We start from the raw sequence: 17,207 nt of genomic DNA on the forward strand, positions 1-17,207 counted from the left end.
GGTATCGGATAAAACCTAAACGATACCCATCCCTACCTGTGAGTAGGCTAATACTTAGGAACAAATTAAAACCATTAGAAACCTTCATGGCAATTAAACAATAATTTAGTGTAGATTCTTATTTCTACAAAACACTCACATGGACTTGTTTCTCACTCTGTTACCCATTTCCAGCCTTACTTAGCAGCATGTCACCAGTATCTTATTCAGTTTTTCTCTTCCATTTAGGATTATAGCTCTTTAAACTATCTTCTCATTGTTGTTGATGCAACTCTGACTCTAACCAACGCTCCAGAGAACATTGGACTTAAACCAGAAAAACTCAGGACAAAGGTAAAAAAAAAAAAAAAATTGTTTGTTTGTTTGTTAAGACCAATTTTGTTAAATTACTCACATGAGCAGTTGCTCTTTAATAGAGCTACCTTTGAGTTCAGTGTACTATAACAATTACATTAAAATAATGTTTGTAACAGTCTAAGATGGACAGAAAGTCACAGCCTTCTAGGATTTGTGCATCTGAAGACATACTATACTGTTGTTTTGGGTCTGCTTATTATTATTATTATTATTATTATTATTATTATTATTATTATTATTATTATCATTATTATTATCATCATCTAAATGTCCACAGGCAAAACTGACAGTGTTCCTTGAGAGAAAGACTGAATTCCTGGTCAAAGTTGCGTGGTGGATAATCCTCCTGACAGTCATGTCTTTGCTGCTGCTGTTGGCCTTTTTAGGCTTCCTACTGTGGAAGGTAACAAGAAATACAGAATACCTGTAAAATGTTGTTTTAAAAGTTCACTGAGCTGATAGCTATACAGTTCATAGCATCAGCAGTGTCAAATCAGTCTCTCGGTAATCTTCCAACAAAGCAGTAAAAGCAGTTTGTTTTTTCCAGCAGTTGTAAGCATTACTCTTAGCATTCTTCCTAAATTGTGAATAATTTAAATAGAAAAAGCAAATTTCTGCAGTCTGAAAGCACTTAAATGTGGCATAGATGAGGATTTTTGAATGTACAATGAACAGTTGAAACAGTTAATATTTTTCATGAATTCTTTACTTTTTACAAACTTGTCTGTGAACTGTCATACTGACCCTTGTCCTTATTTCTTTTTGTAAGCGTGGGTGCATCCACTGCATTGATCATAAGAAGAAGTTCTCAGATAATGGAGCTCCAAACACAGAGACAGCGCCCCTTAAAGGCTAAAGGGCAAACCTTAAGGACACCTTGAAGGTTTAAGAACAACACTGAGGCTTCCATGGCAAGCTGTTGTTTTATATTTTCTACTATCAGCACAGAATTATCTGATCATTTTATGATGTGTTAGGATTTATTTTTTTATTGTTTTGGTTTTTGTTTGTTTTGTCACCCAATTTATTTGCATGTTTACACTTTTCCAGCATTTTCCCTTTTTCATTTCTGTCTCCTTCTTTTTCCTTTGTTTATTTCCCGACTTAACACTTTCTGTTGTATGTGTGCAAGTGCACTTACCAACATGGTGTGGAAAGTTGATTATGTCTCACCTCAAATGCTCAGCATCTTGGCTACATAACAAAAAAAGGAGAGACTACCAAACATTTTTTTTATTTCTAGCCAGTAGAAGGAAGATACAATGTTTTGAATGCCCAGCTACTTAATTAAGAGTGGTCATTTTTCATGCATTTCAAGTAAATGCAAATTTACATATTTTGTGGCAGTGTTAATTTTTCATTCTGTTAAATTGTCATAATCGGCATGGAAGAGTTTTATATTACTGTAGCCATACGCACAGTAATTTGCAGATGTTCACTACATGCATAACAATCACAGTCAAACCTTATAAACATACTCCTTTTTTTTTTTTTAATCACACACAAAACAGTGAAGGGCAGAAAATCTGATCATCTTAAATAACTGAAAAAAATCGATAAAGAGGACAAGCCTGTTTGGATATTCAGCTCCCATAAATGACACACCTGTGCGCTCTCAATTGTAGCTCCTGCACTTCAGTGTTTTGCTTCTGTGTTTCATTTTGTCCTCTTTTAAATTAAATGGCAATTTCAGGCTCTAAATTAAACTTCACAGCATAAACTGTAAACCATCTCACTAGCTGCTAATCTTTGTTCATACTTAATCCAGTTTGTTTTCTTGTGTTTCACTGAGGTAAGTTTTACCCTCTCACACAGAAAGAAAAGATGCTACCTAATCTTTCAAAGAGGAGTGGTGAAGGTCGCATGCAAAGAAAAAAAGCTTTCTTCTCTTCCGTGCCCTCCAGATGCAGTTTAGGAAGTGAGATATCCTTTACTATGGTAAACTGAAACTGATTTCCAGATCGCAGCAGGAGGATAGAGGAGACAATGAGGCACAAATCAGAGAAATAGGAAAGGTCTCTACCATGTATTTATAGGAGCTGAGACAGAAGTAAACATTTGCATTAGTATTATTAAATGATGTAGTTCTCTTTCCATTTGTCAGTTGTCAGTCTGTCCTGTTCTACTTCTTGTTTGCCTGCCAGTTTACTGTCCTGTATCTGTTCTTGTCTTCATGTTTACCTCAGTGACTTTGTTTCTTGTTTTGGATTTGTTTTTTCGTAGTCCACTTTGGATCACTTGCTTGTTCTCTGCAGTCTTCTTATGTCTTCTTTGTTCTTTTTGTTGAGCTGGTGACTTGTGCATATGATCTAAGCCTGAACATGGAAATATTCTGTAACTAAAGCATGTGTTGTTTAGTTTTTGTATTTTGGCTGTTATTAAATATAATTACCTTAAAAAAAATTAAAGAATCAACATCTTTTTCTTCAGTTTTTTAATGAAGCAAAAAAAAAAATGTCACTTGTTTGATACCAAAAAACTGTCACAACAACATGAAGAAAAAAAAGTTGTGCTATACTTTCACCATGAAGGAATGGGAGTTGCAGGAATGGATGTGAGTTCGGACTCAAAAACAACTTTCCTAAAATTGAATGGAAATACTGCAGCCATAACAGACTTGTCTGACTGCTGAGCACTGAAAGCACATGATTAAAACACTGTTGCTTTTAAAATACTGTGAAACACTTTGTCATTTTTTTTGTGCAATATAATGCTGTGTGTGGTGAAGTCTTAGCCGCGGTTCCTACTGTTGCTGAAGGCTTTCATTTCAAATTAACATATCCACCTTCACATGCTGGCATTTTGTTTGCGTTTTGTTCAACAAAGTGCTGGAAACAGTCCTCAGAGAATTTGGTCCATACTAATATGTTAGCATTACACAGTTCCTGTTATCCACTGAGCATTTTCAAAGCAGTTGGAAACAGTTGGTAATTGGTGTAAAATGGATATGTTATGAAAGGAAATCCTTCTCTAGATCATACTCCTATTTTACAGGCATATTTCCACCTCAGTAGATTTAATTCTGTTACAAGCAAATGGGATTTTACAATTTCTCTTCAATTTAAGTGTCCTTTTGCAGCATCTATACATTCTCTTGTCTCCCCAGCTGTTCTATTCAGTCACTTTCATCATCTCCTGGAAATAGTTGAGCATTTTGGAAACTGTGCTTATTTGCTTTTTTTTAAGGTGGACCTAAAGCAAGCAGCTTAGCATAAAAGCTAGAAAGTGAGAAACATTGTCAATGTTCACTTTACAAAACACAAATTAAAATGCAACACTGAATAATGTTTAAGAAAATGTTACTTTAAAGATGCTGAAAAGTAAAGTGTACAAATTGATACCAAGGTTATACACTCACTGGCCACTTCATAGGTTACAACTTCAGGGAACCTTGAGAACTACCTTAATTCGTTGCAACATAGTTTAAGGAAGGTTTTGGATAAATTCTTAATACAGCATCACACCGTTGCTGCAGATTAGTCAGCTGCACACACATGATGCTAATCGCCTGTTCCACCACATCCCAAAGGTGCTCTATGTTCTTGTTTTCACCAAATTCTGACCAAACCATCTTCATCTGATCATCAGACCAGGCAATCTTTCTATTATCCAATTTTGGTCAGTCCACATGAATCATAGATTCAGTTCCCCATTTTTAGCTGAGAGGAGTGGCACTCAGTGTGGTCTACTGCTACTATAGACCATCTGATTCAAGATTGAATGCATCTGGTCATTCTCCTCTGACCTCAGGCCATCAAAAACGTATTTTGTCCCAGGGAACTGCCACTCACTGCATATTTTCTCTTTGCCAAACCATTCTCTGTAAACCCTAGAGATGGTTGTGTGGGGAAAATCCCCAGTGAATCAGCAGTTTCTGAAATACTCAGACCAGCCCATCTAACATAAATAACCATGCCATGTTCAAAGTCACTTAAAATACTAATTCTTACCCAGTCTGCTGCAGGTGGAAATTAACCAGGTCATCTTTAACATGTCTACATGCCTGCCGTGACTAGCTAGGCAGATATTTCCATCAACAACTGAACTGATATACTTTATGAAGTGGCTGGTAAGTGTGTGTTGGTCTATTTCTTGGCAAAGATTGCATTTTTATTAGCAGATCTGTCAATTTCTTCATGCCAATAAACAATCAGTATGTAACCCGTGTAAAATGATCAATTATTTTTGCACAAATTAAAAAAGTTAAAATATGTTAATTTGCAAATTCAACCATTCCTTGTATATAGATTTTCTCATCCAAGCTAGTTACTTTGTTTTAAACTAATCAGCTGCTGAATCCGTCTTTTTGTTGTTTTCTAAATCTTAAACTTATCATTTTACACTTTGCAAGCTAAGCACACTTCCCAGAATGTTAAACTAATCTTTTCTTCTCCTCTTTCCTGATGACAACTCCTCACAAGCTTTGTCTAGAAAACCCTTTGATTTTATCTTCATTAAAACAGCACATGAAAATTAAGAACCATCATCTAAGTTCTGACATCATTTTTCTCTCTGAAACCATTCAGTCCAATGTTACAATACGTAGCGTGCTCACCGACTGTTTTCAACAACTTTTGTTGCTTTTAGGAAAAATAAGTACAAAAGCATACTATTAAAAAAGGTCCCAGCATCCTCTCAACAAGACCGGCACATATAACAAACATCATAAAACGATCACGCAAACGCACACATACGCACACACTCACACATGATGCTCTTTACCCCTCTCTGTTTAGAAGTAAAGAAGCCAGAAAACTACAGCTGATAATAAGTGTTCTGATGTATAGGATAATATTTTAAAATGACTGGTTTACAAAAAAGTATTAATACAACTTGATTTTTCCCTTTTTTCACCACCAGAGAACTTGAAAGACAAACTTACATTAGAAGAAAACACACAGCCATTGTCTTGAAATAATAATAATAAAACAAAATATGATATTACAAATAAATTAAAAACAGCAATATATTACACTGATATAAGCAACCCAACTTGGTTTGAGCTTTTACATTCAAAATCAGCCCATTGTTTGGTTTCAAGAGTCACACTTTTGCCTTTTTCAAATGTTTCCAAGCCAAAGTATGGCGCTTTAATTTAAAAAACTTTATCTTACTGCTTTAAAAAGATGAAAAAATTAATTAAACGAACCACAGCTAAACTGAACTCCAATGTACTGAAACTTAATTTAAAGAGAGAAGCAGCAAACAAATGTACGTTAAATCAGCTGCTCACTGAAACTACATAGTAATTATGGGCACAGCTAATCTCTACCTCACAGACCACCAAGTGGTCACCGCCATCACCCACACATCCTGCCAATTCATTTGATGTTGAAAAGTTTATTCCTTTGTTCCCCTTAAGACTCCCAGCACTGCACACCGTTCAGCATCTAAAGCCAATCAGTCAAACATGACACTAAAAAAATAAAAGATGATATTTTTAAGTTGTGTTTTTAATTATCAGTGTGTTTTATTTCTCATTAGTTGCTTGGGGAGTAGGAAAAATATTCAGTGCTGTAAACAGGTTTTTGATTATTGCTGAATTAGCCTGTTTTTACTGTTGTTTAATGCTGGTGTAACCGAATGGAATGGCAATTATTTTCTTAATAATGTGCTTTAGACTCCAGCATGACAGAAATTTTCCCCTCACTTCCACACTTTAATAACCAGCTATCTCCACATGGTGGCAGCAGTGACCACAAAAGGCAGAGGCAACAAAGAAAACGGGGAGAAAAAGAGCAGACCAGCTGCAGATCGAACCCGTCCCTGCCCGTTGTTTCTGTTCCACTTGGACCCGTTTCTGTCTCGGCCTCGAGGCGGCTTTGCAGGGTTGGAGGCGGGGTTATTTGAGGGTTTGGTGTAGGGTGGAGAGTAAGGCCCATAACCTGGCCAGTCATGATTGTACCTTTCGCCATGATCTCCACCTCCTGAGCCACTGCCTTCCTCACCTGAAACAGGAAAAGCACATTTTCATCTGAAATATGGAGCAGATATAAGAATATCAAGTCAAAATTTTAGGAACACTCACTGTCCATGAAGTCCATGTCCTGTCCACTCATAGCATGCCTCAGTTTATTGGTCACCACCCTCAGCTCCATGATCAGCTGCCTGGTCCTCACATCTGGACGTGCAATATCCACTTCCACCTCAGGGTTATTGATCTGGCTCACCAAACCGTCACCTGTCACATCTGGCAGGTACCTGAGCATACGCACAAAGAGGCATTCACATACATAGTAGCTTATTCTCTGCTATTTAATTTTCTTAAGAACACTAAAGGTTTATGTGCAGTGATACCCGTTGTAATCAAATCTTTAATGGCTAGGCTCTAGAGATGGTTATGGCCAATCAGTCCCTTTGCTTTAGTCCAGACAGAAACATCTCAGCAGTCATCATCTGATGGATTGCTGTGACATTTTGTACAGACACTAACAGTCCCCAGAGGATTACTCCCACTGACTCTGGTTTCATGTGGCTGCCTGGACCACTGGGCTGACATTTTCGGTACAGAGCACAATGTTTCAGCAGCTATTGGTTTGTTTTATGTCAAGCTTTATTGAATTTTTAATAATGCATGTATTACTTTTTGCTTATAAGACAGTTAGCTGCACCATATATATTTTTAAAGTTACAATCTGGAATGCCCAAAGGACATTTCACAGTTATTATCACTTATTGTATATGTGATAATACAAGATAATTATAGCACAGCCAACACATCTGGTTTGTGACTGAAGATGGATGTGCTTTTATATAAAATGCTGACTGATGACGGTGGACAATCAGTTCCCCTCTTTCTGTGTAACACACTCACTAGTGTTTCTTCTCAAATGAGCTTGATTCATTGGTATGTACACAGAACAAGCAGACCCAGGTAGAGAACATGTGGGTGAGTGGCGGTGGCATAATTAAATAAACTCAGTTCCATCTGTTGCATCCTTCCACCTCTGCACCATCACTCACTCACTCCTCCTCCTCCGCCTGTACAGACCCTCCCCTCAGCAGCCTTTTGCTCTGATCTCGCTCACCTCCCCCGGGTCTGCCCGTTCCAGCAGCGGTCCTCATTAGTGACGTCAGCAGCCATCTTCTCATCGTTGCAGATGGTGTGTGGGAGGGACACCCAGAAGCCCCGCATGGGCCGCAGTCGCTCTTTCAGCTCGGTAACCTGTGTGGAGGTGGAAGGAAACTGGCTATGACTCAGACATGGTTTTAAAGTATCTTTGTATGAAAGCTGCAGGGCTGATGCTGGGTAAAGGTAAAAACCTAATACAGCTTTGCTTCTGGGTCAGCTCTTAAACGACATTTCTTTTCAATCTTATAAACAGATATAAATATCTAATACCCCCTTCGTCTGTGCTCTGATCTGAAGCTCTTTTTATTTAGGCATTTCTATCTTGCAAGACCACACTATTCACAGAAATTCTGTCTGGGTTCTAACCACAGGACTCTCTGTTATTAGTCGCTCTGACTTATTTTAGTGTTTTGGGGGTTTTTTTCCCTTTTTTTCCCCCTCTTGATCTGAATCAGATTCATGTGCAGAGCAAACATGTGCGACATTCTTACAGTTTTTTCCTGATATATTTAAAGAATGCTCAACACAAAAGGGTAAATTGTGCACCATTAAAACAAGTAGTATCTATTTCTGTATCAACAATGTTCCAAATTGCTCACTGTAACATGTGAAAAGTGGCACTTATCATGAACCCACCAAAAACAGTCATTCATCAGCATCTCGAACCACTTCAAAGGGTTTTATCTGGTTTCAATGTAAGCACTTTGTCTCTCTTAGTGAAAAAGCACTAAATGGCCAATGGATGGTACTTAGCAAGCACCAAATGGCAAATACAGCAGAAATACAATAATTTTAGGCCTTAGCTGATTTCATTTCTTTTTTTTTTTACCTTTATTGACAGGTAAGTGCAACCCAAGATTAAGAATTCCTACTGGTACCACGTCACCGTGCTGTTTGCTCCTTACCAATCGATCCAGGTTGGTGCCTGCAGCAGTGGTGGGTTTCTCTTCAGGAGTGTAGGTGCGGAAAGGCCTCCTGTTGCCCCCGGACTCTTTGGGCGAGCGTTTGGACCTTGCTGGAGCTGGCCTGGGGTTTCCACAGCCTTGGAACACCTGAGGTACACAGCAAGAGCAGTTTTAAGATTAAGATTAAGAAGATTCTTCTATGTTGTGTCAAGAAAACTGTATATTCTCGAACTACCGTAATATGTGATTTCGTAGAATTTCTTCTAACAACACCTAAAGAATAAGTGCAAAAGGCTCAGTGCTTTCTTCTAAGAGAAAAAAGGTAGCTTTGATGTAAGTTTTGAGTTAAAGCTTAAAAAAACACCAGGGACCTTTGATTTCTGGGGAAAAGAGTCAATGACGTCTACAGACAAAAATGTTGCAACTGAACAATGTTGAAAAAGCTCCCCCTAACCTCAACAGTCACGCTCTATTAGAGTGCAGTCGCACAAAGCTGGATTGTAAAGCAGAGAGCTGTCTGTTCCTTAAAGCACTACCAACACAAACCAGGAGCTTCTCTGTTTCTAACAAGACGTGGGTGTCTCTCTGGAGGATTCACTCCTGGGATGTCTGCCATGTTTTAATCATACTCCGAGGCTATCATGTTCTCATCTTTACTGCATGCTGTCTCATTAGAAAGATTAAAAATGAAATTAAACAATAATTAAGATTACAGCTTTTGCTTGAATATCGAAGAAGATCATTTGCATGTCCTCTCAAAGGTTCAGTTAACATTTCACTCGATTGATTCACAATTGCCAAACTCTCGGAAAGCAATAAAAAAATATAACAATGCTCATTTGGTTTTCATTTTTATGTACTGATCGTCTGCTGTGCTTTCTTACTTTGCTGGAGATGCTGACACTGTTTTCCTGCATGTGCATAATGGCCTCTGACACTTTTACAGAGATAGAGTCGGCTGCAAGCTCCATGTTGAAAGGCCCCTCCAGCTTCTCTGAAACCTGGTACAGAGCATCTGAAAAACATAGAGATGGTAGGGTGATAAAGTTTGCTTTGACTTTAGTTCTCACTTTCAGGTAATATACAGAAGAAGAAAAAAACTGTGTGTAGGTGGGCTTCTGTAGAGCCTGTCAAGACAGTGGTGTGTCTGGAATCTCCCCCCTGGCAGACCAGCTAAAAGAGTGTGATTTACATCTCTTTAAGGGGTGTTCAGTAAAATAAAGAAGCAAGCTGTCACAATATAAAGAGAAGCGTGAAAAAGAGAGGAGAATGGTGGTCAGACAAAAGGCTGCATGAGGGTAAAATGGTTTTGAGTTCAGCAGGCATGGATGGAGCGATGAAAGGTAAGAGGAAGCACTCCAGATGAAAAGAAAAAATAGAGGGAATGTATGGGTTTGATGAAAGGAGAAAGGACACACAGGAAGACAGATCAATTGTGAAGGAGCAGAGAGGCATGAATGATTAATGGAGGAGGAACTCATTAGGGAAAAGGACGTGAAAGTAAATGAGTGACAGGGGCACAAGAAAGGATGCTACTTTTTGGGATGTCTGGTTTAATTATGATGAGAATAATTCAAAGTGCTTAAACGCTGACTCTCCTATGCTTAAAGATCTAAAAATGATGCTGAAAATCAGGTTCTTCAAAAGCTTTAGCTTTTTAAAATGTGCCATCCACTACCTATGAAATCACATATAAAGATACTCCATCACCCACCAATGAAATTGTTCCATTCGGTGTCCAAGTCAGCCTGATTGGCTAAGCAGCCCTTCATCACGTTAAGGCACAATGAGCGGCAGGGGCGCACGGAGGGCATACCTCGACACAGTGGGCAGTACCACTGACGCATCAGGCCACGCACACACTCTGAATCTGCAGTTAACTGAAAGCAAAGGACAGAATAAAATGGATTAAATACATAAACACACAATGACCATTACTTAACAAAGCGGTTTTACATATTTGCAGCTCCAAAAGTCAACCACAGCTGAAGAACTTCAAAGTTATGTTTAGAAAAACTAATTTACTCAGTTACCAGTTCACACTACAGGGCCAGCAGTTTAGTGTGGACTTGTCTGGATAATGATTCACTTCCTGCTGGTAACAAGATGATTTTGTTTTTGCTTCAAAGTTTAGATTAAATGTATGATAATCTAATAAACAGGATTACTCTATAAAGTCTAGACTAACTATTGTGTTTTTGAGTGACTAGCCATTTAAACAAGAACATAATGAAAGGATCGCAGGGGCGATCGTGGCTCAAGAGTTGGGAGTTCGCCTTGTAATCGGAAGGTTGCCGGTTTGAGCCCCCGCTTGGACGGTCTCGGTCGTTGTGTCTTTGGGCAAGACACTTCACCCGTTGCCTACTGGTGGTGGTCAGAGGGCCCGGTGGCGCCAGTGTCCGGCAGCCTCGCCTCTGTCGGTGCGCCCCAGGGTGGCTGTGGCTACAATGTAGCTGCCATCACCAGTGTGTGAATGTGTGGGTGGATGACTGGATATGTAAAGGGCCTTGGGGTCCTTAGGGACTAGTAAAAGCGCTATATAAATACATCCATTTACCATATAATTGCTTGCCAGTATGCTTTAGACAGCAGAATATCATCAATGCCATCTTGGTATTAAATATTCCACTCAAGATAAGCATGAAGAGATGCTGAATAAGAGCCACTCACCTTTGTTGCTTTGTTGACAATGTCCCGACCAGTGGCAAGCCCTTGAGATAACGCTCTGGCTGCTATGAAAGCCCTCGACACCTGAATGTCAAACCAAAGATAACAGATTAGGGTCCCCCTTTGCCATCCTGCTATATAAGTACAGTATATATGAGCTCTGTAGATTTTACTATATACACACTTGTACACGAAGTTTGCGAGGGACATCCCCAAATGGTTGCAGCTGTTCGGCGTGCTTGCTGACACACTCTAGGTAGTCCTCACTGAACTGATACTGGGGGTTTACCAGAGAGAAGACCCGCTCCACAAGTCTGGACCAGAAATCTGACAGAACTTCTGCCAGACTCACACTTCCCCCTGTGAACAATAGAGTAACAGTTATACTATATAAGAATATGGTTTTTTTTCTTATCTGGTAAATGCTTCGAAAAAGAGTCACTGCAGTTAGAATGGATCTCACCACGACAATGCTGTTGGAGAGTATTTAAAGACAGATTTCTCTCATCTTCTTCCAATAAAAGCTATGTTAAGCTATAAAAACCATCAGATAAATTAGTTTGGTAAGTGCAGCCATATTTGAACAGCTAGAAGGACAAAAAACCCCATTCTCAATATTTATATGCGCTGTTTATTTTGCATTCAGCATACAAATGACTAACTGCTGAAGTGTGTGCATTAAAATTCCAAGGTTTTTGAAGGAAAGTACAGAAAAATACTTTTATAAATACCTGATTGTTTTACTAAAGTGTTTTTCTCCTTGGCTAAACACACAGTACAAGCTATGGAGAAGTCTGATTGACATTGCTTTAAATATCTCACTTAATAATTTTTGATGCATTTGAGAAACAACAGTTTTGGGGGAAAGATGGAGATTTTAGAGCAAACTCTGTCCTTGCTTCTTTAAATAACACTCTAGCGAAGTCACATGTCTCACTTTGGTTAAAAATATTGTAATCAAAAAAATTTATAAAACTACATAAAATTTATAAAATTTAATAAAACTTAGTCCAGTTGATAAATGAACGCATTTTTTTTTAATGATAACATAAATCTGAACACTAAATGTTTTCTGCTTTAGAACATGATAGTATCCATAATGTTTTGTCTGCTTGAGTGTTTCTACAGAATGAGCATGTGAATCTCCAATCTGTAGTCTACTATACTGCCTTAAATTAGCCATACATGCTGTTTGGCAGAAAAGGACAGGCTGACTTAGCAGCCTGCAGATGGAGGAGTCAGTGAGCGGCTGTGAAGCCAAAAACAGAACGATCCGGAACAAAAATAGAAATGGTCTGGCATCTGTGGGAATCCAATTCTCGCTCTCCTTTTTTCCTCCAGTTTTTCCTGGCATGTCGGTTCCCCTCAAAAGACAATGATGCTTTTTTTATTGCTGTCTATAACTGCTGATTTACCACAACATGGACGTGGACTGTCTGAACTATACATAAATGTCAGTGTCGGAAGGAATTATTGTACCTCTTTAAACAGAGATCAGTCTTTTTAAACATTTCCCTGCAGTCATTCTTTCCTCGTGGTGGTACTGGAGCCCACTGTAGACTACATATGCCAGGCAGGTTACTTAAATTACTGTTTTAACACTGTGGAATAGAACGTGGATTTTTCCCTCTATGTTGTTTGGATTGGAAGCTAGTGATTGCCATTTGTGTTTTGGATCAGTAAACCATCATTATATCCCTAATCTCCTTCTTTTATATGGCAGAGCCAACCAAAGTCCACTCAGCAGCAAGCCTGACAACCCTGTGCACTTGGTCACTTACTGTGCACTTATTAGGGAAGTTATTTTCAAGGATTATCTGAATTTAATTTAAAACTGCATGTGCAGAACTTGCTAAAAACCATGTACAAAGTTGATTTGTGATATTCTCCTTCTCTCAGTTTGTTCTCTCTTTGATTATGCATCACTTCCTGTTCCTGTTGTTTTTCTGTCAATTTAATTAAAAACGTATACGTAACAACTTTTTTCATAGAGTAATCTTCACATGCTTTATCCAAAGCATACTCTCTGTTGATTCACTCACTAATTACATTCACAGTATTCACTGTCTCTTTAGGGATTTGCTAGCTCAACTTGTAGCCAGCTAGCTAGTAGCATGGCATTTTCACCTGTCCCTCCTGCACTTTCCTGCTCCCAGGGAAAGTGTTACTCCACAGACTCCTTTAGTAATAACAATACTTGTAATGAATGGCAGCAATCTTCCACTCCAGCTTGTTAATCAACCAAAGACTCAGACAGAGTTTTAATTCATTTCAAAGCCTGATGCTTCACCTTGCCCACCCGTGCTGGAAAACTCATAAACCAGTCATATTTGTTATCATTTATAATTTCTGTCTGAATTCTCAGACTTTTTATCTGATTTAGTGCTCATCTCAGATGAAATAAATATTGTGGGTGATTTTAACATCCATATTAAATGTATTATTAGACTCAGTTGGCTTCTTTCACAATGTAAAAGATCCCACCCACCACCTTAATCCCACTCTAGAGCTTTTTCTGATATATAGCGTTATACTGAACATTTATCAGCATTTCCTTCAAACCCTCTTTTGTCTGATTATTTCCTAATAGCATTTAAATTTACAATGGATTACACAGCAGTAGTATATAGATTTTATCACAATAAATGTATTTATGAAAGTACTGTAACTAGGTTAAAGGATATAATTCATCCACTGTCATCTTCTCCTATGCCTTGTGCCAACACAGAGCAGAGCAGCTACCAGAACACTACTCCCACAGAGGTCGATTATCTTGTTAATTATTTTACTTCTTCACTGCATACGACTCTGGATAATGTAGCTCCTGTGAAAAAGACAGACACCTGCTATAACTCTCAAATGTGCACCTTAAAGCAGACAACTCATAAGCTGAAGAGGAAATGATGTCTCACTAATTTAGATAATCATTTATCCTGGAAACTTAGTTTGCTGCTTTATGAAAAACCCTCTTTCAAGCTAGAACATTTTATCACTGATTTATTAGGGATTAATTAGTGATTAGAGAAAATAAGAACAACTCTAGGTTTCTCTTTCAGCACTGAAAGAGTACTACAGAGCTCTGTTGTTGCAAGCATCACAAATAAAATTTTAACCATTAAAGAAAAAATTTGTCATAACCATCACACAGAAGTAGCATTATGTGCAGCTACTTTCAGTACCATTGATATTTATTTAGACTCTTTTTCTTTCTTTCCTACCATTAATCTTAAATGTGATCAACCTATTTCTATTAATCAGGTATTTACCACAGGCCTTTAATCTGGCAGTTCTTACACTGTTACTTAAAAAGCCATGATTTGACCATTTAAATTTATTCATGTAAATGGAGAGTCCTCTTCATTCACTGAGGTTAATTATGAAGTTCCACAGAGTTCTATGCCAGGACTAATTCTGTTTGCATTATACATGCTTCCCTTAGGAAGTATCATCAGAAGGCATAGCATACATTTACACTGCTATGCAGATGACACCCAACTTTATCTATTCATGAAACCAGATAATACACACTAATTAGTTAAACTGTAGGAATGTCTTAAAGAAATAAAGACCTGGATTACCTCTAATTTTCTACTTTTAAATTCAATAAAAACTGAGGCCATTGTACTCGGCCCTAAAAGCATTACAAATACGGTATCTAACCAGATAATCTGGATGGCATTAACTTGACCTCTAGTAAGACTGTGAGGGATCTTTGAGTAGTTTTTGACCAGGATATGCCCTTCAATGGGCATATTCATGCCTCTCTTCCTTGGAACCAGCTTTCAGTTTGGAGTCATGAGAGTAAACTTTTAAGATTAGGCTTAAAACTTTCATTTTTGATAGAGCATATAGTTAGGGTTGGATCAGGTGACCCTAAATTCTCCTTTAGTTATGTTCCAATAAGTATATGCTCCTGGGGGATTTACACGATGCATTAAGTGTTTCTTCTTCAGTTGCCTTTTTCACTCGCTTTTTTTTTTTGTTAGCATGTGTTTATACACCTCTCTGCGTTTAATTTTTAGTGATTCATAATGTTTCGGTCTCTTTCACAGCATGTCTCTGTCCTGTCTTCCTCTCCTTACCCCAACCGGTCGCAGCAGATGGCCCCGCCCCTCCCTGAGCCTGGTTCTGCTGAAGGTATCTTCCTGTTAAAAGGGAGTTTTTCCTTCCCACTGTCACCAAAGCATTTTCTCATAGGGGGTCATATGACTGCTGGGGCTTTCTCTTTTTTCTTTATTGTAGGATCTTTGCCTTACAGTATAAAGTAATTTAAAGCTACTGTTGTTGTGATTTAATGCTATTTAAATAAAACTGAATTGAACTGAACTGAATTGAATTATTTTACAATGTCTCTGATCCAACCTAGCTGACATATCTTTCCCAAAATCATTAATTATCTCTATGACTGTCAAGGTGGACAAAGGAGTGTTAAAACCAACCAGAATAATATCTGCGAAGCTCCAGGAAAAGCTCTTGGAAGACGTGTGCGTTCTGGGTGAAGAGCAGGCCATAGGTCTTGGTAAACATCTGGTTCATAGACTTCTCTGAAAGGTCTATAAGTTCTTTGAAGAACTCTGTGCAGAGACAGAAAAAGCAGCGATTAGCTACAAACTGGTCACCCACCCTCTTTTTCTCTAATATCTCGGCCAGGTTTCTATGTAGGCGCTCCCTCACCCTCCTCCCTTCCCTGAAAGATTAACAGCTCAGATCCTGCACACTGGTAAATGGGTTTAACAAAATGTACTCTATTTAAAATCCATCTTAAGACTCATATGCAGTCTCCCACTCCTTAAGCGTCTTTACATGACTCATCATTATATATTATATAAAAGTGTGAGGAAGGGTGATAGCAGTCTACTGCAGGTAGGAGGACAAAGTGTAAATTCAGCTCTGTACTGTGGCTGCTACAAACCTGCAGCTGTAGACGCATTATTTGAAACAATGACTGATAAAATCTCCCAGATACAGAGCACTATAAAAATATTTGGGTTTTCCAAAAACTTTATACAAGTTTATAGATTATAAGTCATTATAAACTGGTCTTACAATTCCAGTGAAACCTTTTTTCATAAAGACTTCTATGTCTGTATAACCCTGGCAAAATCATAGCAGCATAATCATAGTTAATTCAGCTTAGACAAGCAGGTTATATATTTTTAATGGGAGGCCTCAACTGGGATTTTCTCCAGTTAAATATGGTGTTTAGCTGCATTATGGAAAATGTTATTTAGAGCAAAAAAAAAAAGTTACAGACTAGAATGCAGGATAGCTTGGCCCTGGTTGCTTGATTTGTAACTAGTTTTATAATCAGTCTCTTGTGAGTTGCCACTTGTATGAAAATGCCTCACAGTTGCTGAAATTACATAAGTAACAAGCATTTTAATATATTTGCTTTGCTGTGCTTCAAGCATTTAGCTGTAATTTTAATAGCGCAGAAGTATCATCTGAATTAAATTAGGAAGGTCATTTTATAATTAAAACTCACTGGATTAATTTTGGGGAGGGTCATTTTTTCACAAACTATGGTATCAAAAGTAATAACTAGCTTTTAATCAGCTTCAAATCAAATAATGTTCCCATTACAAACACAAGAACTACTAAGGTGTCAGCCTCTCACCGTCAAACCTGCGGTGTCTCTGGGTAAAGGTGGTCAAGAGAAACTGGCTGTTGTCTGAAACTGCTTTGAGGAAGTCCCTTTCACTCTGCTGGGCCAGAGTCTCCTCCATCTGACTGGAGCAGCAAGTGTAGTCCTGAGGACAGAGCCGCAGGTGCTCACCTGGAACAAACATAAAAGAAAGGCCATAAGAGAAAGCAAGGATTGATCCCACAGTTAAACCTATGGTGAGAAATCTGATTCCCTTGGGGTTTTTTTTTAACTATATGTAATTATATGCTTCTACTTTATATATGCACTTGGTTTTGTGAAGCACTTTGTGCTGTTTTTATGACTAAAATGTATTATTAAGTGCAAGGCCAATTTCCATTATGGAGGTCAAAGCTGATTTTTTTTTAGTTTGAAAGTCAATTCCTCTACTTGTCAGTCCATTCAGTGGGGAAATCTTATTAAAGATAACGCCGTGGTAGAAAAAATTTAATTTCCATGCATGAATTATTCAACTTCAATCTGTCTTTCTTTGTCAGCCCAGGTTGGGTCTTTGATATGTCTGAGGTAATGATATATGCAAACCACACACAGGAGGGGGAGG

The 17,207-nt window shown here is 38.3% G+C and overlaps 2 protein-coding genes across 3 annotated transcripts in view; one reads left to right on the forward strand and one right to left on the reverse strand.

Annotated features, from left to right (window-relative positions):
* The window catches only part of LOC102314089 (integrin alpha-6), a 26,653-nt gene extending 25,194 nt beyond the window's left edge, over positions 1-1,459 (forward strand). For both annotated transcript variants that reach the window (XM_042226063.1, XM_042226064.1), the window contains 3 exons: positions 229-333; positions 635-760; positions 1,127-1,459. In XM_042226063.1, coding sequence (XP_042081997.1) covers positions 229-333; positions 635-760; positions 1,127-1,213 — 318 coding nt within the window. In that variant the 3' untranslated portion in view covers positions 1,214-1,459. The remainder of the gene's footprint in view (positions 1-228; positions 334-634; positions 761-1,126) is intronic.
* Positions 1,460-1,575: 116 nt separating this feature from the next.
* gpc2 (glypican 2) overlaps positions 1,576-17,207 on the reverse strand; it is a 17,504-nt gene continuing 1,872 nt past the window's right edge. The window contains exons 2-11 of the mRNA XM_005935161.3: positions 16,619-16,777; positions 15,441-15,575; positions 11,186-11,361; positions 11,005-11,085; positions 10,049-10,214; positions 9,219-9,349; positions 8,335-8,481; positions 7,386-7,522; positions 6,386-6,558; positions 1,576-6,305 (exon numbers count right to left, since the gene is read on the reverse strand). Of these exons, the coding sequence (XP_005935223.1) occupies positions 6,028-6,305; positions 6,386-6,558; positions 7,386-7,522; positions 8,335-8,481; positions 9,219-9,349; positions 10,049-10,214; positions 11,005-11,085; positions 11,186-11,361; positions 15,441-15,575; positions 16,619-16,777 (1,583 nt within the window). The 3' untranslated portion in view covers positions 1,576-6,027. The remainder of the gene's footprint in view (positions 6,306-6,385; positions 6,559-7,385; positions 7,523-8,334; positions 8,482-9,218; positions 9,350-10,048; positions 10,215-11,004; positions 11,086-11,185; positions 11,362-15,440; positions 15,576-16,618; positions 16,778-17,207) is intronic.

This window comes from Haplochromis burtoni, unplaced genomic scaffold (assembly GCF_018398535.1).
Source record: "Haplochromis burtoni strain Fernald_Lab_line unplaced genomic scaffold, NCSU_Asbu1 Contig_194, whole genome shotgun sequence".
In the NCBI taxonomy this organism is placed as follows: domain Eukaryota; kingdom Metazoa; phylum Chordata; class Actinopteri; order Cichliformes; family Cichlidae; genus Haplochromis; species Haplochromis burtoni.